Genomic DNA, 25,118 nt, shown 5'->3' with positions numbered 1-25,118 from the left:
AGCATGTTCTGGGGACCTAGTGCACAACATTGTGATTATAGTTAACAACACTGTATTATATATTTGAAAGTTGCTAAGAGAGTAGACCTTAAGTGTTTTCACCACAAAAAAGCAACAGTAATTAAGTGATGTGATGGTGGTCTTAGCTAAGGTGATAATCATTTTGCAATATACAAATGGATCAAATAAACACAATGTACACCTTAAACTTATACAATGTTCTATGTCAATTATCTCAATAAAGCTGCAAAACAGATAACTAACGATGCTGCACACCTTTCATCTCTTACTGTTTGGATATACACTTTTGTGAGGGGTCTGTTAAAATATTTTCATTTTTTACTGGGCAACATCATTAGTTATCTGGGAAAAGCCAATTAGAACACAATGAGGTTACACATGAACAAGAACAGCTAAAACTTAAAGACTGACCCTACCGATCAGTGGTGACGATCTGGAGCACCAGAGGACTGGTGTGCACGCAGATGGTGTGTGTAAATCAAAATGAGCAGGTTGAAAACCTGGATGACTGTAGAGCTATCAGAGCTCAACATACACCACATAACCTATGATCCAGTAAAGCCACTTCTGGACACACACGCAACGAAAACGTGGGCTGATGTCCACCAAATACTTGTACAAGAAAGTTTATTATTCATAATAGCCAAAAAGCAGAAACAACCCAAATGTCCATCGCGAGTAGACTGGATAAGCTGTGGTATTTTCACACGGTGGAATATCCCCCACCAATAAAAAGGAACAAACAAATGCAACACACAACAACGTGCATGAATCTCAGGTACAGTGCTGGGTGGGAAGAAAGACACACAGGACTTCTGATCTCCAGAACTGTAAGAGAAGAAATTTGTGCTGTTTAAAGCAAAAGAAAAAAAAAAAAGACACAAAAGAGCATAGACTGTATTTATTTCTTCTATATGAAAGAAACGAACAGGCAAAACTAATCTATGATGATCAATGTCATAATTACTTACCTTGATGCAAGGTCATCAAAAGTGAGAAGACAGGAGAGGACTGGTGGGGTGCTGGAAAAATCACCCCCATCTGGGTCTGGGTGGTGGGTGCAAGGGTGAATATGAATATACAAATAAATTCGGAGGCGGAGTCAAGACGGCAGTGCAGGAAGATGCGGAGATAGCATCTCCCCACAACTAGGGGACCTGTCGGGCACTGGTAGGGGACTGTGGCGCCCAAGGAGACAGGAGTGAACCCCAAAGTGAACCGGTAGGATGTAGGGGGACTGAGGGGGGGGAGGAGAAGTGGAGGCCAAACAGGATCGGCACCCCTGAGGCCAGGGAGATCAGGAAAGGCAGGCGGGAGGGACTCTCCAGGAAGAGCGGGAGAGGAGCGGAGGGTGATCGCCTGGCCCACTGGGGCCGGGGAGCCTGCTGAGCTCCCAGGCTGGTCCCCTGCTCTCCAGAGCCCCCTCCAGGCCACGTAGGTCCTTGGGGGCACAGGAGGGAGGCTGGGGAGATCAGGAGAGGCAGGCGGGAGGGACTCTCCAGGAAGAGTGGGAGAGGAGCGGAGGGTGATTGCCCCGCCCACTCGGGCACGGGGCACCTGCTGGGCTCCCAGGTGAGGTCCCCTGCCCTCTAAGACCAGGGGTGGGGGGCACGCCTGGACCCCTTCTGTTCCCTGATCCTAAGCCCCACCCCCATAGCCCCCAGGGCCTTTCCAGCCTTGTTAGGAAAGGGTCATCAACAGGGAGAGGACAGGAGAAGAATGGTGGGGTGCTGGAAAAATCACCCCCATCTGGGTCTGGGTGGTGGGTGCAAGGGTGAATATGAATATACAAATAAATTCAGAGGCGGAGTGGAATGGTCCTGAGCATTAGCCCCGCCCACCGCCCAAACATCACCCTTGCTTAGGCCCCGTCCTCCACCGCCAAGGACTTCCGCCCCCCCCACCCCCGCTTTTTTTTTCTTTTCCCTCCTCCTCTTTTATACTGTTATGGTACTTATGTACCTTCTGGTTGTTGATTCATCTATATTTTTATTTTCTTCCTAACATATCTGTTAGTCTCCTAGTCTAATTTTATTTTTTACTTTGTTATTTTATTTATTTATTTATTTATTCTTGCTTTTTTTGCCACCCCAGGCAGCTTGTGGGATCTTGCTTCACGAACCCAGGGTCAGGCTGAAGCTCCTGCATGTGAGAGCTCCAAGTCCGAACCACTGGACCAACAGAGAACCTCAGGCTGCAGGGAATATTCATTGGAGTGACGTCGCACGGAATTCCTCATCTCAGCACTAAGACCCTCTTCTACCCACCAAAACCCAGCTCTACCCAATAGCCTACAACTCCAGGGTTGGAAGTCTCAGGCCAAACAACCAGTAAGACAGGAACAGACTCTCACTCATTAAAAAAAAAAGAAAAAGAGAGAGACAGCAAAAAATTCTCTCACAGATGAAGGAGTAAGATAAAAACCTAGAAGTCCAAATAAATGAAGAAGAAATAGGCAATTTACCTGAAAAAGAATTCAGAGTAATTATAGTAAAGATGATCCAGAATCTCGGAAATAGAGTGGAGGCACGGATTGAGAAAATACAAGAAATGTTAACAAAGATCTAGAAGAACTAAAGAACAAACAAACAGAGATGAACAACACAATAACTGAAATGAAAAATACACTATAAGGAATCAATAACAGAATAACTGAGGCAGAAGAACGAATAAGTGAGCTGGAAGACAAAATGGTGGAAAGGAGCAGAATAAAGAAAAAAGAATGAAAAGAATTGAGGACAGTCTCAGAGACCTCGGGAACAACATTAAATGCAACAACATTAGAATTATAGGGGTCCCAGAAGAAGAAGAGAAAAAGAAAGGGTCTGAGAAAATATTTGAAGAGACTATACTCGAAAACTTCCCTAACATGGGAAAGGAAATAGTCACCCAAGTCCAGGAAGCACAGAGAGTCCCATACAGGATAAACCCTAGGAAAAACACATCAAGACACATATTAATCAAACTAACAAAAATTAAGTTCAAAGAAAACATATTAAAAGCAGCAAGGGAAAAACAAGAAATAACACACAAAGGAATCCCCATAAGGTTATCAGCTGATTTCTCGGCAGAAACTCTGCAGGCCAGAAGAGAGTGGCAGAATATACTTAAAGTAATGAAAGAGAAAAGCATACAACCAAGATTACTCTACCCAGCAAGGGTCTCATTCAGATTCAGTGAAGTCAAAAGCTTTTCAGACAAGCAAAAGCTAAGAGAATTCAGTACCACCATACCAGCTTTACAACAAATGCTGAAGAAACTTCTCTAAGAGGCAAACACAAGAGAAGAAAAAGACCCACAAAAACAAACCCAAGGGCTTCCCTGGTGGAGTAGTGGTTGGGGGTCCGCCTGCCGATGCAGGGGACGCGGGTTCGTGCCCCGGTCTGGGAGGATCCCGCATGCTGCGGAGCGGCTGGGCCCGTGAGCCATGGCCGCTGGGCCTGCACGTCCGGAGCCTGTGCTCCACAACGGGAGAGGCCACAACAGTGAGAGGCCCACATACCACAAAAAAAAAAAAAAAAAAAAAAAACCAAAACGATTAAGAAAATGGTAACAGGAACATACATATTGGTAATAACCTTGAATGAAAATGGATTAAATGCCCCAACCAAAAAGACACAGACAGACTGGCTGAATGGATACAAAAACAAGACCCATATATATACTGTCTACAAGAGACCCACTTCAGACCTAGGGACATTTACAGACTGCAAGTGAAGGGGTGGAAAAAGATACTGCATGCAAGTGGAAATCAAAAGAAAGCTGGAGTAGCAATCCTCGTATCAGATAAAATAGACTTTAAAATAAACACTGTTACAAGAGATAAGGAGGGATACTACATAATGATCAAAGGATCAATCTAAGAAGAAGCTATGACAATTATAAATGTTTATGGACCCAACATAGGAGCACCTCAATACATAAGGCAAATGCTAACAACCATGAAAGGAGAAATCAACAGTTAACACAATAATAGTGGGGACTTTAACACCCCACTTACACCAATGGACAGATTATCCAAACAGAAAATAAATAAGGAAACACCAGCTTTAAATGACACAATAGACCAGATAGATCTAATTGATATTTATAGAACATTCCATCCAAAAGTGGCAGAATACACTTTCTTCTCAAGTGTGCACAGAACATTCTACAGGATAGATCACATCTTAGGTCACAAATCAAGCCTCAGAAAATTTAAGAAAACCGAAATCGTATCAAGCATCTTTTCTGACCACAGCACTATGAGACTGGAAATCAATTACAGGAAAAAAAAACTGTAGAAAACACAAATACATGGAGGCTAAACAGTGTGCTACTAAATAACCAAGAGATCAATGAAGAAATCAAAGAAGAAATTAAAATATACATAGAAACAAATAACAATGAAAACACAACGACCCAAAACCTATGGCACGCAGCAAAAGCCGTTCTAAGAGGGAAGTTTATAGCAGTACAATCTCATCTCAAGAAACAAGAAAAATCTCAAATAAACAGTCTAGCCCCACACTTAAAACAACTAGAGAAAGAAGAACAAAGAAAACCCAAAGTCAGTAGAAGGAAAGAAATCATAAAGATCAGAGCAGAAATAAATGAAATAGAAATGAAGAGAACAATAGCAAAGATCAATAAAACGAAAAGCTGGTTCTTTGAGAAGATAAACGAAATTGATAAACCCTTAGCCAGACTCATCAAGAAAAAAAGGGAGAGGACACAAATCAATAAAATTAGAAATGAAAAAAGGAGAAATCACAACTGACACTGCGGAAATACAAAAGATTTTAAGAGACTACTACAAAACAACTATATGCCAATATAATGGACAACCATGAAGAAATGGACAAAATTTTGGAAAGGTACAATTTTCCAAGACTGAACCAGGAAGAATTAGAAAACATAAACATACCTACCACAAGCAATGAAATTGAAACCATAATTAAAAATCTTCCAGCAAACAGAAGTCCAGGACCAGATGGCTTCACAGGTGAATTCGACCAAACATTTAGAGAAGAGCTAACACCTATCCTTCTCAAACTCTTCCAAAATATAGCAGAGGGAGGAACACTCCCAAATTCATTCTATGAGGCCACCATCACCCTGATACCAAAACCAGAAAAAGATACCACAAAAAAAGAAAGTTACAGACCAATATCACTGATGAACACAGATGCAAAAATCCTGAACAAAACAGTAGCAAACAGAACCCAAGAGCACAGTAAGAGGATCATACACCATGATCAAGTGGGATTTATCCCAGGGATGCAAGAATTCTTCAATATACGCAAATCAATCAATGTGATACACCACATTAACAAATTAAGGAATAAAAACCTTATGATCATCTCAATAGATGCAGAAAAATCTTTTGACAAAATTCAACACCTATTTATGATAAAAACTCTCCAGAAAATGGGGATAGAGGGAACCTACCTCAACATAATAAAGGCCATATATGACAAACCCACAGCAAGTATCATACTCAATGGTGAAAAACTGAAAGCATTTCCACTAAGATCAGGAAGAAGACAAGGATGTCCACTCTCACCACTCTTATTCAACATAGTTTTGGAAGTCCCAGCCACAGCAATCAGAGAAGAGAAAGAAATAAAAGGAATACAAATTGGAAAAGAATAAGTAAAACTGTACTGTTTGCTGATAACATGATACTATACACAGAAAATCCTAAAGATGCCACCAGAAAACTACCAGAGCTAATCAATGAATTTTGTAAGGCTGCAGGATACAAAATTAATGCACAAAAATCTCTGGCATTCCTATACACCAACAGCGAAAAATCAGAAAGAGAAATTAAGGAAACACTCCCATTTACCATTGAAACAAAAAGAATAAAATACCTAGGAATAAACCTGCCTAAGGAGGCAAAAGACCTGTACTTAGAAAACTAAAACAGTAATGAAAGAAATCAAAGATGACATAAAGAGATGGTGAAATACACCATGTTCTTGGATTGGAAGAATCAATATTGTGAAAATGACTCTACTACCCAAAGCAATCTACAGATTCAGTGCAATCCCTATCAAACTAGCAATGGCATTCTTCACAGAATTAGAACAAAAAATCTTACAATTTGTATGGAAACAAAGAAGACCCCAAATAGCGAAAGCAATCTTGAGAAAGAAAAACGGAGTTGGAGAAATCAGGCTCCCTGACTTCAACGGTACAGGATAGAATGCCCAGAGATAAACGCACACACATATGGGAACCTAATTTACGACAAAGGAGGCAAGAACATACAATGGAGAAAAGACAGCCTCTTCAATAAGTGGTGCTGGGAAAACTGGAAGCTACATGTAAAAGAATGAAATTAGAACACTTCCTAACACCATACACAAAAATAAACTCCAAATGGATTAAAGACTTAAATGTAAGAACAGACACTATAAAACTTTTAGACAAAAAAATAGGAAAAACACTCTTTGACATAAACCACAGCAAGATCTTTTTTGACCCACCTCTTAGAGTAACAGAAATAAAAACAAAAAATAAACAAATGGGATTTAATTAAACTTAAAAGCTTTTACACAGCAAAGGAAACCATAAACAAGACAAAAAGACAACCCTCAGAATGGGAGAAACTATTTGCAAATGAAACAACAAAGGATGAATCTCGAAAACATACAAACAGCTCATGGGGCTCAATATCAAAAAACAAAGAAACAATCCAGTTAAAAAGTGGGCAGAAGACCTAAATAGATATTTCACCAAGGAAGACATACAGACGGCCAAGAGGCACATGAAAAGATGCTCAACATCACTAATTATTAGAGAAATGCAAATCAAAACTACCATGCGGTATCACCTTACACCAGTCAGAATGGCCATGATCAAAAAATCTAGAAACAATAAATGCTGGAAAGAGTGTGCTGAAAAGGGAACCCTGCTACACTGCTGGTGGGAATGTAAATTGATACAGCCACTATGGAGAAGAGTATGGAGGTTCCTTAAAAAACTAAAAATAGAACTACCATACGATCCAGCAATCCCACTACTGGGCATATACCCTGAGAAAACCATAATTCAAAAAGAGACATATACCAAAATGTTCACTGCAGCTCTATTTACAATAGCCAGGACATGGAACCAACCTAAATGTCCACTGACAGATGAATGGATAAAGAAGATGTGGCACATATATACAGTGGAATATTAGTCAGCCATAAAAAGAAACAAAATTGAATTATTTATAGTGAGGTGGATGGACCTAGAGTCTGTCATACAGAGTGAAGTAAGTCTAAAAGAGAAAAACAAATACCGTTCGCTAACACATATATATGGAATCTAAAGAAAAAAAATGGTACTGATAAACCTAGTTGCAGGGCAGGAATAAAGAGGTAGACATAGAAAATGGACTTAAGAACATGGGTTGGGAGGGCGAGGCTGGGGCAAAGTGAGAGTAGCATCAACATATATACGCTACCGAATGTAAAATAGTTGGCTGGTGGGAAGCAGCAGCACAGCACAGGGAGACCAGCTCGGTGCTTTGCAATGACCCAGAGGGGTGGGGGAGGGAGGAGGGGAGGGAGGCTCAAGAGGGAGGGCATATGGGGACATGTGTAGGCATATGGCTGATTCACTTTGTTGTCCAACAGAAACTAACACAGTATTGTGAAGCAATTATACTCCAATAAAGATCTGTTAAATAAATAAAAATAAATTCACCAAGCTGTACATGACTGTGCTCATGACTGCATGTAAGTTATACTTCCATTGAAAAGGACTCAAAAATACCATTTATAATAAACATACCTAAGAATAACTCTAGAAGAATACTATAAGACCATCACAGAAAAATTAGAAAATGTTATTGAAAGACATGAAAGAAGACAAATATATGAAGAGGCAATATTCATAGTTATGAATACTAAGTCTCATGAAAGTATCCATCTTCTCCCAAATTGACCCACAGGTTCAATGCAGTCCCAGTCGATATTCTAACAGGCTACCATGAGGAACATGACAAACTGATTCTAAAATTTAAGACCAAAGGACAGAAAATATCCAAACAGCTCCTGAACAGTCATCTAAAGGGTGATGCAATATCCCACCAGATTGCAAAGCTTCTCAGAGGAAACAGAAAATAAGCAGCCATTGTGTCTGCCTGAAGAAGGCCAGGAGATTCAGAGAATACGTTTTTTAGGGAGAAAAACAGTCTATGTCAGTGGTTCCCACACTCCAATGCTTATAGGAATCACTTGGGACACTTTAGGACACCCTGACACCCAGGTCACACCCCATGCCTATGAAATCACAAGGTCTAGGGTGGAAGCCAGGCAGAGCTTTTAAAGATCCCCAGCTGATGCCAATGTGCAGCAGAGTTTGAACCTATCGGCCTACACTCAAAGGCAAGAGGCCTAAGAGGGCGTATGGCAAGTCAGAAATACAAGTCATTCAGTATTTCTGGAATACAAACCAAATGAGGGAGAAGAGACGGGTGGGCAAGCAGGCCACACAGGCGGGCCAGGGCAAGACCACAAAAGCCAGACTTGAGGCTTTATCTGAGGGCGATGGAAAGCCCTTGGAAGGTGCACGGCAGAAGAAGGACATAACAGATTCTGCTCTGGAGAGAGGCCTGCAGGGAAAATATGGAAGATGGCGAAGAGGGCGCAAAATGAGCTGCTGGGAGACCAGTCAGAAGGCTCCCAGCATATGGTCCGGATGAGAAATGATCAGGGCTTTAAGCCGAGCAGTGATGGTGGATGTGTAGAGACTTAGAAAACAAAATTGATAAGACTTGGTGCAATCGCGAGCATGAGCTCGAAGTATACCAGCCTGCGGCGATCCACAGAAATCACCCCTTTCTCTCTGCAGCGGGAAAACCTTCTTAAATCACCTCAACTGAACACCTACCTAATTTGTTTCCCAGTGAGTCACCACCAGCTTGACTGGAAAGGCAGTGATGCGACCAGTGAGATCAATGATCCAGAAGACCTCAGCCCTGGTTGCCTGCAATAGGATCACCTGTTGCTGATGAATGACAAACACCTGGATTTTCATTCGCTCCTGGTGGCTTAGCAAGTTATTTTCCAACCTGAATTTAAATCAGAGCTGAGTCAACCATCCCACCTGCAGACTAACAGGGACCACGGGATCAGCGCCCCTCCACAGGTTATTAGATGGCCGGGCAAGAACTCAGCTTTCTGTCTCACTCAGATATGCTCCCGAGAGCCCCAGGAAGCAGAAGCAGCCTGACCTTTCCCTCAGCTCAGCCACCGTGCTGTGAAATTACGGTCTGTGAGTCAGAAGGCTGGTGGGTGATGCAGGCTAAATATAACGATGGGCAGGCTGGCAGGTGCACCATTAACCTTTCCTTCAGAACAAAAGCAGATAACCCACTGAACACAAGAGCAGTGTGCAGTCTGACAAACGGCCAACACGGTCCAAAAGTGACTGGAGGGCTGATTTAAAATAAAGGATGTGGGCTTCTGATCACCGCTTAGAAATGCTGAGATTTGAGAAAAGCACTGCTTCCATCCTTAAGAAAAAAGCTGAATAAACTGGAAATTAACTTTTCCTGAACTGATCAGAGAAGTGAAGTCACAGGGGAAACTAACCTGAAATCTGTGGACAGGCACCTACAGGGAGAAGTAGGACCCCAGCACACGTGCCTATGTGGGTTCTGAAAGCCAGGCAAAAGGTTCAGCTAGACGCTGTTAATGAACTGCTAAACGTCTGGCACCGGCTATGAGAGCAGGAAGTCTCCCTGGGGGCTGCTGTCCGCGCCACGCAGGCTTCTCCCCCAGGAAAAGGATCCTGAGGGCTCCTCTTGGGGCCGGTTGGGAGGGGACCAGAGCCACTGCCCCACACCAGCCCCTCCCCTCTCCCTATGGGGTCCAAGCCTTCATCTGCAGGGGAAGAGCACAGACTGCAGCACGAGGACAGGGATGGAAGCCCCCCACAGCTGGGGGAGGGGAACGGCGGCCACCAAGCAAACCTCCCCCCAGCTTCACCTGCCGCTTTTTCCCCAGAACCGAGAGCCTTCGGAGCACACGGTCGGATCCGCGGACCAGGAGTACAGAGAAGAGGTCTGGCCAGGGGGTGGGGTGCGGGAGACAGTCACTGACTCCATGTGGAAGATGAGAAAGTTGTGAGAGAGCGAACTTAGAAGGAAAGAAGACGAGGATCTCGGCTGGAGCCCTGAGCAATTCCACTCTGTAATGGTCAAGAGGGAAAGGAGGAAGCAGCAAATGGAACTGACCAAGAGCTGCCATGAGGAAGAAGGAAAAACAAGGTGAGGAGGGAGGAGCCGCCTCCAGGCTGGGAGCTGGAATTAAAAGACAAAGATGGGGACTTCCCTGGCGGTCCAGTGGTTAAGACTCCGCACTTCCAGTGCAGGGCGTCTGGGTTCAATCCCCGGCTGGGGAACTAAAATCCCACCTGCCACACAGCGCGGCCAAAAAAAAAAAAAAAGACAAAGATGTCCCTGGCCCTGCCCTCAGGATGGGGGTGCTATAGTGAGAAAGACCAAAAATGCAGACAGTTTCAGCAGCTAGGAGCTGGTACAGCCGAGGGGAACCACAGAGCTGGGGGTACAGAGCCCAAACTCGGAGGTCACCATCCAGCCACTTCTCAGGGTTAGGGAGAGAACCTCAGCACCTCCATCACATGCCCAAACACGGGGGCCACTCAGTACAGCTTCGTCTCCTTCCAGCCTCCATACTCTGTAGCCTCAGAAAAAAAACCCAGGTTTCAAGAAAATCTTCTTTAAAATCACATGTTTATGAAAGCCTCAGGCATGTAGGAATTCTAAAGAAAAAGAGAAATCTTCTGACATTAAGATTCCAACCACCTTTGTCTTTGGTTTCTGGGTAATTCAGGATGAGTCACTGTTCCTTAAAAAGTAAGACGGAGTTTCCCAAAAATTAGTATTTCCTTTTGAAGAGAGCGGCAGACCGGGGCAAAGACACTCAGCGATGCCCTGGTTTCAGGCACAGTCATCGGGGAGAGAGACAAGGTAGGAAAGGGAACACAGAAGATTCCACAGCGACGACTCTCACATAAAACCAATCCCAGGCCACAATGATAAGCCGAAGCATCTCTTATCATCAAATTATGAAGAAGTAAAACATAACGAAATGCCAATTGTAAACGTGGCTTTTTTTAACCCAAATCTCCAACTCTGGACAAAGAAACTGAAATGATTCGAACTTCCCACAGGCAGAGTTTGTCTTTAGCTTAACAAACAAGAGACATTTCAGGCAAGAAGCATTTCCGTGGGGAGCAGAACAAATTCCAATAGCTCACCAAATGCTGGACCAGCTCCTAAATCCTGTGCTACAAACACCGGAGGCCTCCAGCGACAGCTGCGGGGAAGAGCGGGAAGGACGCCCTCCAGGTAGAGACGCAGCGGCCGGTCTTCTGAATCCCTTCCTCTCCTGCCCACCTGGCTCTCTCTTGCTCAAGACCTGCGTGCCTCACCCTTGAACCCTCACACCTGTCACCTATCGCACCAGGTGAATCTCGGGCTACCCCTCCAATCTGCCTACCCACCTTCTCCCAACATTCTCCATCACATCAACCTTTTTTCAAAAATCTTTCAGGGACTCTCCAGTATCTTCCAATGAAGTCTGAGTTACTCCCCTGGAGTTTCAGGCCTTCCACAGCTGCCTGAACCTACCATTCTAACCAGGCTGCCCTCCTTCTCCTGAATACCCAACCCCACCACCTCCATCCCTGCCCACTGCGTTCAGCTCACGCCGCAGCCAGGCGCTGTTCGAGGACCCCGCAGCCAGCAGCCAGCACCTGGCTGTCCCCACCCAGACGGCTCTCCCCTCCCTGAACTCAGGGTCAGGACCACTCAATCTGTCTTCACAACATTCCTTTCATCCCCTCAACTCCATAAATATTTACTAGGATCTTCTCTGAGCCAGGCCCTGTGCTGGGTATTGGGAGTAGAGAGACGTGACGTGAAACTGTGACAGCATTCAGAGGTGTCGAGGGGACACACGGGCCATGAGCGAGCACGAGGGAGGGGCCGTGAGGAAGTGATAAAGAGAGGAAGTGATAAGGTGGGGATCGGCAGGCCACGAAGGATGGACAGACACTGCCAGCGGAGAGCAACAGCGTCGCAGGCCCAAAACACTGTTTCAGAATGGCTGTGAGAGGTGGCAGCGTCCCACAGCTAGAAACCATCCCCACCATCCATCTCCAGGGCTTCATCCCTTTTATTCTCTTGTCATTTACTCGTTGAAGAAACCACGTTGCTTGCAGAGTTAACCGCAGTCTGAAATGGAGTAGCTTCACGGGTTTCTCTGTCGGCAGGATTCCTGTGAGCTGGCAATGAGAGCTGGAGTGTTGATCAGACTCAGGTGTGATGCGGGGGCAACACTAACTCACGGGAGGTGTGTGTTCTCCCGTCAGGAAGGACATAATGCCTGCCTGTCTCTTGTTTTGCTGGGTAGATGCTCATGGTCTCAACCCATAATCTATTAGGAGCTGCAAAGTGGAGGGTTTCTAATTCTATCGTCCCTTCTCAAGCGTTAGCAGGCATACTTCCATAAAGAGAAGCTGTCCTCACCAGCTCTTAGGTTGTCCAACCGCACATCTACATGGAAGGCAGAATGCCCACTACCTATCATCTTTAAAATAATGAATTGGTTCCCCATCACTCGCCAAAGGTTGGCAATTCTTTCTAACGGCACTAAGCACCCAAGGCTGAAACGCAGGTATCGCCCCTGCTGGCGCTCAGACCGCCAGCGGCAGCCTCTTCACGTTGGGTCCTCCTAACACAGCTTCAGTAAACCCACTCTGACAGCTTCCCTGCTGTAGGTTTCACAGGATGTTCCCAGATCACCTCACTACAGGCAGTTCCTGCTCCAGACCTGCACGTGGCCACTTCTCCAAGAAGCCCTGGTTTCTTTCAACACCATGATGTGGGCGCTAGGAATGCTCACTGCTGCTGGGTTTCCAGGCCTTGGAGTAGATACATAGACAGATAGATCTTTAAATATCCCATAATTTCTTACTGATATCTTTTATTTAAATTCCAAACTACAAGGTTTTTACTTCATCTCTATCATCTTACATCAGTTATCTCTTCCAAATGAGAACCCTCGTTCAGGACCAGATTCAGATGCTAGAATTAGATTATCACAGAATTGATCATTTACTTAATTCCACATTCACACACAGTTTCAGCATACCAACACTATCTCTGCCACAACAATCACTGAAAACAGTTTAAAATCGCTTTTGCAGAGAGTGGCATCATCATCGTGGCAGAATAAGAGTTTTCTGCCATCTTCTCCCCCAAAGAACGCCAATTTGGACCATCACCCACACACGAGAGGGCCTCGGTGGAGGTCCAGGGGTCCAACAGAGAAGGCCCAGCACACAAAACTCTGAGACTGGACGCACTGAAGAGGGTCGGGGACACCGCCTGACTCTACCCACGTCACCCTCCCCGAAGGCGGCAGCTCAGTGCCCAGAGAGACAGAGTCAGCCCAGGGCTCCTCCCAGGGGGCGGTGCACGTGGGAGCGAGGACCGTACTTCCTCAGCTGTGCGGGACGAGTACCGAGACACCCGATTCTCTCTTGCCCCAGCCAGGATCCTGAGGTCCCAAAAACGTCTTCAGGGTCTTTTTTTAATCCGGGATACGATTAAGGATTGCACATAGCATTTGATTGTTAGATCTCTTCCATGTCCTCTAATCCAGAATAGTCCTCCCACCTGTCTTTACAAAATGGAATCATCTACTTTATAGAGTTGTTGGGAAGGTTAAATAGAAATAATGCAAATAAAGTCGCTGGTCCAGACCTGATATGCAGCATCTGACAATGCTCAACAAATATTAATTCTCTTCCATCTGTCTACAGCCCACACTGGATCCAGTGTCCTGCTTTGCATGACAGCTACATTTATTTCTGTAAGGTTTTTAAATGGCATCTGGTTTCAGTAACCATAGTTAATGTGAGTCCCTGCCTAAAAAGCCAATCGGGTCCACAGGGGTCCCCGGCTGGAGGTTCTGAAGCTGTCAGACCAAGTGCCACCCGTGGGGCATCTCCCAGTTGCAAGAGGCCACAAATGAGCCTCTGCCACTGAGTGTACAGCTGTCTCCAAATAAGGGCTAAACCACAGGCTCCAGGTTGCTCAGACTGAACTACACGGCGCAATGCATTCATTATCCACCGACCAGACTCTGCAGAAGTCCTTTGTGGGCCTTGGTGTCCAACTTTTTCTTTCCTCTACAGAGCTTGCCCGGGTGTGGACATTAAGATTCTGTGTCTCAATCTCTACGATTTGCTACGTAAATGACCAGCCGGAGTGTCTATTAACCATATCAATAGAGAGGGTGTCTCACTTAGAATACTGTATTTGCCAGACCACTAGATACATTAATGCAAATTTATGTAAAAGTCTATTACTTTAACACACTATAAAAAAGTATATTCTGGGACTTCCCTGGCAGTCCAGTGGTTAGAACTTCGCCTTCCAATGCAGGCGGGTTCAATCCCTGGACCCCTGGTTGGGGAGCTAGGATCTCACATGCCTCGTGGCAAAGAGCCGAAACATAGAACAAAAGCAATATTGTAACAAATTGAGTAAAGACTTTAAAAAATGGTCCACATCAAAAACAAAAACAAAAACTCTAAAAAAAAAGTATATTCTGATTCTGTTCTACTATAAATGCCATAAACTATGATACTGTATTACAAAAATAAAAACACATGTATCAGTACAAAAATAAATAAAGAGGGCATCTAATTTTTATTTATTTATTTATTTTATTTTTGGCTGCATTGGGTCTTCGTTGCTGCAGGCAGGCTTTCTCTAGTTGCAGCGAGCGGGGGCTACTTTTTGTTGCGGTGCGTGGGCTTCTCATTGCGGTGGCTCCTCCTGTTGTGGAGCATGGGGTCTAGGTGCGCGGGCTTCCGTAGTTGCGGCTCACAGGCTCTAGAGCGCAGGCTCAGTAGCTGTGGCGCATGGGCTTAGTTGCTCTGCGGCATGTGGGATCTTCCTGAACCACGGCTCGTATCCGTGTCCCTTAATTGGCAGGCAGATTCTTAACCACTGCACCACCAGGGAAGCCCAAGAGGGCATCTAATTAATTATAACCATGCTCTACTGCACACCTGTGCTATATCTAACTGACAGGAACCTAGGCCAGCCTTACATTTACAAACCACTTGGTAAACCTACTTCGAGCTCTCTTTGGTTTTATTTTAAAAGAGAGAAGAAGGTATTTTCAGACTATAAATCCCAAGTTGCAATTTTACTTTCAGCACAGAGGGCAGAGACAACCCTCCAGAGCTCTGTAACTAAAGGCAGAAACATAACAAAGTACGTCCACGTTGCACACATAGACTCAAGGAGCCACCAAAACAAAAGCAGCTTCAGCCTCCACCGGGAGGCCTTCCATCTTCTCCCTCTCAGGAGCAGCCTGCCCCAAACGTCAGCAGCACAAGTAACGATCAGCTTTCCTTCACGTCTCACGTCCAGATGGTCTCAGCTAGGCATCCACTTGCCCAGACATACCCCCGGGATAACAACTCATCAAGCATTCCCTGGACAGGTGTCAGGCACCACTGACTCTGCTCAACTCCCTTCCTGGGAAAAAGAAAAGTCAGAAACTCTGTCTGTAACCCTCTGTCTACTTATAGAAAGATGCAGTCCAGTGGTACAAAGCCATTTAGAGACAGAAAAGAATATCCATTTCATCTGATACTTTTTGAGTTCTGGTATAATGTTAAATCCACGTGATATTTTCCATTTCTAGTGTGTCCAACAGTAAACTTATTTTCCTACCTGCATTAATAATATAAAAGAAAAATTTAATGGTTATTTAAACACTCCAGAGAGTACAGGAGAAGAATTTCATGGAGCGTGCTATGGACTTAGAGTAGGTGTCCCCCCAGAATTCCTGTGTTGAAGCCCTAACCCCAATGTGACAGCACTAGGAGGCAGGGCCTTTGGGAGGTCATTAGGGTCAGACGAGGTCAGGAGGGAGGAGCCTCCACACCGAGGGGGGAGGGGAAGAGGAGCTCATCCACTCCCCTCCCTCCAGGTACACCGTCTAGGTAATGTGAATACAGGACCTCCTGAGTAAGACAGATGAGGTCCTTCTCCCTGTGAAACTTCTAAGGTAAAGGACGGAGGCAGCAGGACAGGAAAAACCAAACAAGACACTTCCAGGGAACAGGAGCTGTCCATAATGTGGGGGGACCCAACAAGAATGACAGTGGGCAGGGCGTGCTGGCCCAGCCGACACGGTCCGGGTAGCCTCTCCACCAGGGAGACAACTGAAATGAGATCTGAATAATCAGGTCTGCGTCCACACGTATGTCCATCTAGTCTCTGGAGGTGAATCCCACTGCATCACTGGCCAGAGATCTCCGGGCCTCGGTACCTGCTGCTCCTTGAAAGACCTGTGGAGCACAGGCTTTTTTCTTCTTCTAGGATACTCCCCAGTTCAGGCCCAAGTCACACACCAGCTCTGGGAGGCCCTCCCTGCAGGACCCTACTGACAAAGTGAGCTGCATCTCAGTTACACCCGAGTCTCAGGGTGTTCCAATCACATATTTATTTTTCTGGCTGACCCTCTGGGCAACAACAGGCCACAGAGTAGTTACGAGGACAGACTCTGGAGTCAGGCTGCCTGGCTTCACAACCCAGCTTTGCCACTTCCTAGCTGTGTGACCTTGGAAAAACTGCACAACCTCTCTATGCCTTACTGTCCCTATTTGTAAAACAGAGCTATTAATAACACCTATTTCATAGGGCTGCTGTGAGGGTTCAGCAAGTTGATCTATGCACACCTCTTAAATGTTAGCTGCTGTTATTACTACTGCCCAGGGGACAGACCTTGACTCACTCATCTCTGTTTTCCAAGAGCCCGGTCAAGTGCTTGTCTCTAACAAGAGGTAGTTAAATGTCTTGTAATGTCATAAATCTGTGATGGGGGTGGGGGGGGGATATAACTAACACTTGTTGACCCCTTACCATGTTCCAGGTGAAGGGCAAATCCTCACAACAACTGTAGAAATGGGTATTACTGTCATCTTATCAGATTAAGGCACAAAGAAGTCAAAGTCACATAGTTGCTAAGTTCTAGTAACAGAATCCGTTGACCGTCTCCAATAACACCCTTTGACTGAATGTGGCCCCCCAAATTCATATGGTGAAGCCTTAACCTCCACTGTGACTATAATTGAAGACAGGGCCCGTGAGGAGGTAACAAAAGTTAAATGAGGCCACAGGGTGGGGCCTTAGTCTGATAAAACTGGCGTCCTTCTAAGAAGGGGAAGAGACACCAGGCTCGCTCTGCCGCGTGAGGACACAGTGAGAAGGCAGCTGTGTGCAAGCCAGGAAAGGGCCCTCACCAGAACCTGGCCATGCTGGCACCTTGATCTCAGACTTCCAGCCTCCACAACTATGAGAAAAGAAGTTTGTAATTGTAGCCATACTGTCTGTGGTATTCTCTTGTGGCAGCCTGAGCTAACTAACACACCCCACGATGACTCCCAATGAAAGTATGAATGCATGCTGTATCATCGGACATAATTAATCTATGGAATCTTACCCCTAATCAGCTAGTCCTAATGTTATAACAAAAATAAATTCTCATTTTTCTCCACACTCCATTTCCTTATAGAAATCATTAGACTTTGAAGGAGAACTTCATAATCACAGCTAATTAGATGTCTAAGGGATCACAGCAGTTATGCTTGAAGAAAAATGCAGTAATTCCTACATTCCACTAATTTAGGATGACCTCCTGGCAAATGAGCACAAAATAGTAAAGAGTGTGAATTAAGAAATCGTTCAACTGGAAAGTACTTTTATCACTTTCCCTGTGCACAGTAACTCACTCATTAAGTACGTGCCCAGGAGAAGTCTCAAGCCGCTAGAGCTAATGAACGACAAGCACGTTACCGAGAGAGCAGCGGGGCTCGAGGCAAGGTGATCGCTACCATGTGACTGGGGACCGCGACGTGCTGATCAAAACTGGGGAGGAACTTACCGTCACTGAGGTCTTGGAGGAGATTCTCTTGGCAAGAGAAATCCAGCTTCACTTTGATGCTGACGGTGAAAGCGGCCACCTTTCCAGGTTGCAAGGGAAACTGGGCAAGGGTTTCTTCTAGTTTCCAGCTCAGGAAGTCACCATATAATTTTTCTACAATGACAGTAATAAAGGTGATAATGAGGATGCAACTGAGGCAGCAGGAGACTTAACTATCCCGGGAGAAAATTCGGATGCACCTTCAGAAGCAAAGAAAGATGCAAACCATTTAAAATGTGATGGATCTGGGCTTCTCTGGTGGTGCGGTGGTTGAGAGTCCGCCTGCCGGTGCAGGGGACACGGGTTCATGCCCCGGTCCAGGAGGATCCTACATGCCACGGAGCGGCTGGGCCCGTGAGCCATGGCCGCTGAGCCTGTGCTCCGCAACGGGAGAGGCCCGCATACCGCAAAAAAAAAAAAAAGAAAAAAAAAGAAAAAAAAGTGATGGATCAAAGTACCAGAGAATTCCAGAATCACAGCTGTTCCAAGGCCTGTTTCTATGAGCACTGCCCCCATGAAGCAGCTTTCTCTCCCCAACAAGAGCCATGCACTCTTGTTCTCATGAACAGAGTCAGAGCTCAACCAGTACTTTCTATGTTCTATCGCCTTAAAGAGAAACAGATCCACGTTTAGTGGGAGAGAGACACTCTTCAGGAAACAGGAACACAAAATCAGAAAGGGCCTTTTGGGGGGCAGGGGGGCATCCTTAGCTCTGCGGAGTCAGACGGCCTTGGGTTTGACGCCTTTTTGACTCTGACCACCTAGAGCTGGATGGGGAGTGATGATTTGTCCATGTCAACATTTCTTTGTGTATGAAGTAGGGGTGACAACTCCTACATCACACGGCTGTTTTACAGATTAAACTAAGTGGTGTCTGTAAAGCACTGTATACACTAAAGCTGAAATGTGCTGAGAGGAGGAAGGAGCCCAGGAAGGAGATGGGGTGGGGGTGGGGGGGCACCGGTTGTGTCAAATGGAAGCAGCTGTGTCACCTGTGTGGCTCCCCCTCCTGCCAGACGATCCCTGCTTCATTACAGACCGGGAGGAACGGGTGTTTAAGGCCTAGGATCAAGTCCAATATTACCACTGCCTTGACATGTGGTGAAACCAGGAAGGCCTGGAACAACCTCACTGCAAGTTCTCCTCCTGACTCTGCTCCCGGGGATACGGTCCCCTGACAAACAACCCTCCTATCCTGGGGACCAGACGAAGCTCCCGCTTAGCCCTGAGGGCGGGTTTCAGTTCCCTGCCAGCCAAGCACAGCCCCCTGTGGGAACCAGGGGACACCCCACCTTGTTGACAATACAAAGCCTGCCTCCCTGCAGCCTCTGGTTTCCCTCTGTTCCCTGCATGGCGGGCTGTGATCCCATCCATCCAGCATCGGGCACTACGTGTGTGTCCATCCTCCTGGCCCTGGGGCGGGAATCCCTCCACACCAGCGAGGTGAACGGGAGGCCTTCCCGCTGTACTTCTCAGTCCCCTAATCCGCCTCGCTAATCCCCCCTCCTGCTGTCCCTCAGTCCCAGACAGGGGAGCAACCTGCTGCTGTTCCCGCCTCTGGGTTACCTTACCACCTCCCTTTAAACAAACCGACTCTCTGTGCTAAATCCCCTCCGTCGGAATAAGGCAACGGACACCTAGAGAGAGTAACTTGCCCATGGTCCAAAACTAGGGAAAAGTGCCAGAGTTCTAGATCCAAATGATTCTAGAGCCATGACATTCACTTCCTGCATGAAGGCCCATCAAGGTGGGGTTAGAAAATAAAGTCACCCTCTTGGGACCCAGAAATCAACATTGCAAGAGTCCAGTGGAAGACAGGGAGCTTGATCGGGGTCCATATTGAAGAAGAAAGACCTGTGAGGTTTGCTAACTGCAAGAACACGAGGCCAAACTGTGCTATAAACGCAAAGTAAGTTCATGTCTTCCTGTCCAGGGTGTGCTCCCTCCAGAACTGGCTGAGTTCCACTCAGAACACGTCTAATAGAGCACACTTATCCTCAGGGTATCCTTAAATAGGAACAGATCAGGGGAGGCGTCCTTGAGAGGTGTTTAGAAACCACATCACATTCATTTATTTACTTAGTTATTCATTGAACACCAGACACTTTCCACATGTGAGTTATCTCACTTAATCCTCACAATAACCCAGCGGAGTTGTGGTCATTTATTCCCCTTGGAAACCAAGGAAGTGCACGTCCTTGCTGGAGGTCATCCAGCTGGGAAGTAGAGGACCTGGCATACAACAGGTGCTCAATTAAGTGTCCGGTGCACAGCGGCATCACCAATTCCACTAGTTTACAGGGTGTTCAGATTTTTTAGTAGACTGATATTACTACATTATTTCAGAATGATCTAAACACAGAGGGGCAGCTGGGAAAAGGGTGATGGGACTGCTGAGAGTGCTGGTTCCTGGGAGGTAAGATTTCAGGATAACGTGAACGATTAATCACTGCAGGCCAGGACACTTGGGCACCTGACAGCAAGCACAGATCCAGGGAAAACCTCCGGGAGAGACTGCTAATCAGACCAGACCTGAAGATGAGGAGAGGCCAGGCAGGTTAAAGAGCAGTGGGACCCGTGGGGTCGACTCTGGACTTGGCGTGTATGTGTCTACACACCCTCCTGTGCATGTGACCCATTTAATGGACATTACACTCAAAACTCCTCACATACACGCTCTTATCACCCTCCTCCTATAGAATGAATACTGTACGGAACACACAGATTCTAGATGTTTGCTGGCGACGATTTTGAGTATGTGGCAGGAGCCTCGTGTGATTAAGTTTTACAAACTGACCTGACCTCTAGTCCTGCTGGATATGTTACTCTCTGGGTATTTTGTCAGCATCCGACTCCACAACGGAAGTTACTGCCTTCCCTCCCAAAGCACTAATGGTACCAAAATCCTCTCGATGACCCAGTAACTCACATTCTATAAGTATGTGTGAACCAGGTTAATACATTCTTTGTCTTTATTTTTCAATCCCACAGACTAACTTGGGATAGAAGGGTATATGACATACCAGGCGACATGAAGCCAGGGCAGAAAACCGTTCGGGCCCTGCTTGCTGGAAGCCCCAGGACTATAGCAGTGCGTGCTAACTTCTTTAAACAGCCTCTCCATCTGCCACAGCAGCTCTGGCCAACCTTTCTATGAAATGGCAATACCGGCCAAGATACTGAGGCCCCGCAAAGCCCCCCCCCCCCCCAAAGCTTCTATTGGGCCACTTCTGAAACCCAGGCGCCAAGACCCGGGCTCTCATTCAGTTCTGTTCCCATGGACGGGCAGAAACTAGGTGAGGGCTCTCAGCGCATCTCCTGCTGCACCATCATACGTGGGTCCTGACAGGACTGAAATGCCTTGGGAAGAACAGTCCGGGTTCACCCCTGCCTTTCCTCCTCCCCTTCCCCACGTTCACCCGCTGTGCCCCTACTACCACCCACACGTGCTGCCTCTTCTGCCGGGAGTGACTGGCCCACCAGCCCCATGCGACGCTGCCACCTCCTCCCAGCTCTCCTCTGCTTCTGTCCTCACCCAAACGTGCAGGCGGGGTGTGGCATGAACGCTGCAGGAGACATTGAAGAAACTGAGTCTTTTTTCCCCAAGACACTTGTACACTTTGACCGTGCTAAGAAGGAAAAAAAAACGCTTTTTTACGAGATTTATTTTTTAAGTTTTGCCCTGTATTGCCACAAAGTGTTTGTGTGTGTGAGGTTTTTTTAAGAATTACATAAAAATGCCATAACACAAGCAACTCGAAAAAAGACTAGAAAACTTGGCAGGGAGGGTAACTCTTACTGTTAACTCCTTCATGGGCCTTCAGCGGGCTCCTTAGCGAGCCCCTTGGGTCCTGACAGTCAATCAGCTAACAGGTTCCCCTGGGTGGCCAGGGACAGAGGAGCCAGCAAGCTCCCCACTGTCAGAGCTGCCCACGGCCTCCCAGGCTGCTTCTCACCATCTCACCTCTTCTGCTTTCGTTTGCTGTGGGATGAGCAGGGTTTAATGCCAGAACACCCTTGCTCATCTGGGGATCGTTAAATTTCACCATTCCAGGAAAAAGTTGAGAGCAAAGAGAAAGCTAAGATGGCTTCTGAACAGCTCAAGGAGAGATGAACCCAGGAAACGTGGACCCAGGCACCTGCCTGCCTCCGGCGCAGCGGGAGTTTGTGTATTTCAAGTCGGCCCCGCCCACGCTGAGTGCTGGCTTCCCAGCCCCACAGACACTCCCACTGTGCAGCTATCACGAAGCAGAAGCAGCAGCTCATTTCCCCACTTAAAGGGAAGGGAACTTAGCAAGTACCCATCACCCACCACGTGCCAGGCACTGTGCTGGGCACCCCAGAGGCACTACCAGTCCTTCTGGAATCACCAGATGAGAGCAGGGCTGGGCCAGGGGTGCCCAGGCTGCAACGCTAACCCACAAGCACTCAGCGGCCTGCTCAGGGCAGCCACGCAGGGGTCACTAACAGCAAGGGGCTGGGAGCCAAACCCATCCGACTCCAAAACCCATCTCTCAAGTCACCGGCTGAAGAGAGGCCGTGCTACCACCTGCCCTGACAGAGGGAACAGCAGAGCAACAGGAAAGGGTCAAGGGCGGCACGCAAGCCGCGTGGAACCGCGCTGGCTGCTCCCGCTACGTGCGCAGGCAAACGGCACAGCTCAAGAAGAGACCTGAAAAATGCCACCCAACCCCCGCCCCCAGCCCCAGAAAAGGCCAGTAGCTAAATAAGGTTCAAAGCCCTGCGTTCAGTAACCCACTGCCTCCAAGCTTAGGGTATACTCAGAAAGGGCGCTAGCTGCACTGCTTATTCTGTGTTAAGTTCCGTGGCTTAAGAGTGACACATTCAGACAACAGGCAAGTCCACCCATGGGGAACAGCTCATTCACCTTCTGCAGCCAAACCACTAAGGTATTTAGAGGAATTCACAGCGCACGGACTCTCCTCCAGCTGCAGCAGGACAGAAAACCGAACAGCTTCATTGTCGGATTTAATATGTTTTTACGCCTCAAAAGTGTGCCTTTCTGGTTCTTTCCTTCATTACTGTGCTACAAAATGGAAAGTCCAGAGGGGCTTTTCAAAATCCTATATAATGATAAGCTATCAGGAATAACAAGATAAACATAAACCAAGAGAGTAGCATATGTCACTAATTTTCCCCCCTGTGGAATTCGGTTTCGGAAATAATAGTCATCATTTTAATGCTAGAGTTTAGTTTCATGCAGTCAAGTCATACTGGTTATGTGACACTGACACTACCAGAGGAGTCATTACTGCTGCTGACCTTCAACATCTGAGGACCTTTCATGTATGCTTCTAATTGCAGAGACTTTGCCACAATGCTGATGAGAGCAGGAAGCAGCAGGGAACGGCACCTCAGTCAAAACACTTATGAGCTGTTCATTATACCCACATGGAGCCGTTGCTTTTTGTCAAAAAATTAAGCGGGAAGTATAAAGAAATTAAGGGATGTGTATATGTATTTATGTACACAGGTATGTGTATATTTGTGTTTGTACACACACTCACGGGTATCTCAGAAGACTTGTTGAAAAGCAAATACAATAAATTCATGTCAATTTGGGCTTAATTATAATAAAATTTATGATTACTTAAGTAAAGGCAGAAGTTTGGCTCTGTGACAACCTACAAATAGAGACGTGCTCACAAAGAGACTGCAATCAGAATCACTCCATGACATGGGCGGGTGATCCCTGTCCTGATGGGGTGGATTGTAAATACTCAGCTCCAGATCAGGAGCTTGTGATGGGGGAACACACGTGCCCCACAAGTGCCCAGATGGCAGTTCAGACCCCTGAGAGGCCCACAAAGGTCTGTGTGTCTCTGAAGTGTCCCTGATCCCTACCATATACTGCAAATGCAAAAGGATTATTTTTCTTTTTTTTTTAACATCTTTATTGGAATATAATTGCTTTACAATGGTGTGTTAATTTCTGCTGTATAACAAAGTGAATCAGCTATACGTATACATATATCCCCATATCTCCTCCCTCTTATGTCTCCCTCCCACCCTCCCTACCCCATTCCTCTAGGTGGTCACAAAGCACCGAGCTGATCTCCCTGTGCTATGCGGCTGCTTCCCACTAGCCATCTATTTTACATTTGGTAGTATATATATGTCCACGCCACTCTCTCACTTCGTCCCAGCTTCCCCTTCCCCCTTCCCAGGTCCTCAAATCCATTCTCTACATCTGCATCTCTGTCCTGCCCCTAGGTTCTTCAGAACCTTTTTTTATTATTATTATTCCACATATATGTGTTAGCATACGGTATTTGTTTTTCTTTTTCTGACTTACTTCACTCCGTGAGTCTGTAAGAGCAGGGATTAGAACAAGACAGGAAAGCAAGGAAGATGGAGGAGAAAAACACAACAGGGAGACAGCCTCATCCACCAGAGGGCAGACAGCAGAAGCAAGAAGAACTACAATCCTGCAGCCTGTGGAACAAAAACCACATTCACAGAAAGATAGACAAGATGAAAAGGCAGAGGGCTATGTACCAGATGAAGGAACAAGATAAAACCCCAGAAAAACAACCAAAGTGGAGATAGGCAACCTTCCAGAAAAAGAATTCAGAATGATAGTGAAGATGATCCAGGACCTCGGAAAAAGAATGGAGGCAAAGATCAAGCAGATGCAAGAAATGTTTAACAAAGACCTAGAAGAATTAAAGAACAAACAAACAGAGATGAACAATACAATTACTGAAATTAAAAATACACTAGAAGGAAATCAATAGCAGAATAACTGAGGCAAAAGAACGGATAAGTGACCTGGAAGACAGAATGGTGGAATTCACTGCTATGAATGAAAAGAAATGAAGACCGCTTAAGAGACCTCTGGGACAACATTAAACGTAACAACATTCGCATTATAGGGGTCTCAGAAGGAGAAGAGAGAGAGAAAGGACCCGAGAAAATATTTGAAGAGATTATCATTGAAAACTTCCCTAACATGGGAAAGGAAATAGCCACCCAAGTCCAGGAAGCAAACAGAGTCCCATACAGGATGAACCCAAGGAGAAACATGCTGAGACACACAGTAATCAAACTGGCAAAAAT

At 46.2% G+C, this 25,118-nt stretch overlaps 1 protein-coding gene across 2 annotated transcripts in view; it reads right to left on the bottom strand.

The window, feature by feature from the left end:
* Positions 1 to 25,118, bottom strand: part of TRAPPC9 (trafficking protein particle complex subunit 9) — a 505,716-nt gene that overhangs the window by 343,221 nt on the left and 137,377 nt on the right. For both annotated transcript variants that reach the window (XM_082675096.1, XM_082675097.1), the window contains one exon: positions 18,000 to 18,152. In XM_082675096.1, the coding sequence (XP_082531222.1) occupies positions 18,000 to 18,152 (153 nt within the window). The remainder of the gene's footprint in view (positions 1 to 17,999; positions 18,153 to 25,118) is intronic.

The sequence above is a fragment of the Grampus griseus genome (genome assembly GCF_964374135.1).
Source record: "Grampus griseus genome assembly, chromosome: 17".
NCBI lineage: Eukaryota > Metazoa > Chordata > Mammalia > Artiodactyla > Delphinidae > Grampus > Grampus griseus.
Note: the sequence above shows the minus strand (reverse complement) of the source record. Positions and strands in the feature narration are given on the sequence as shown.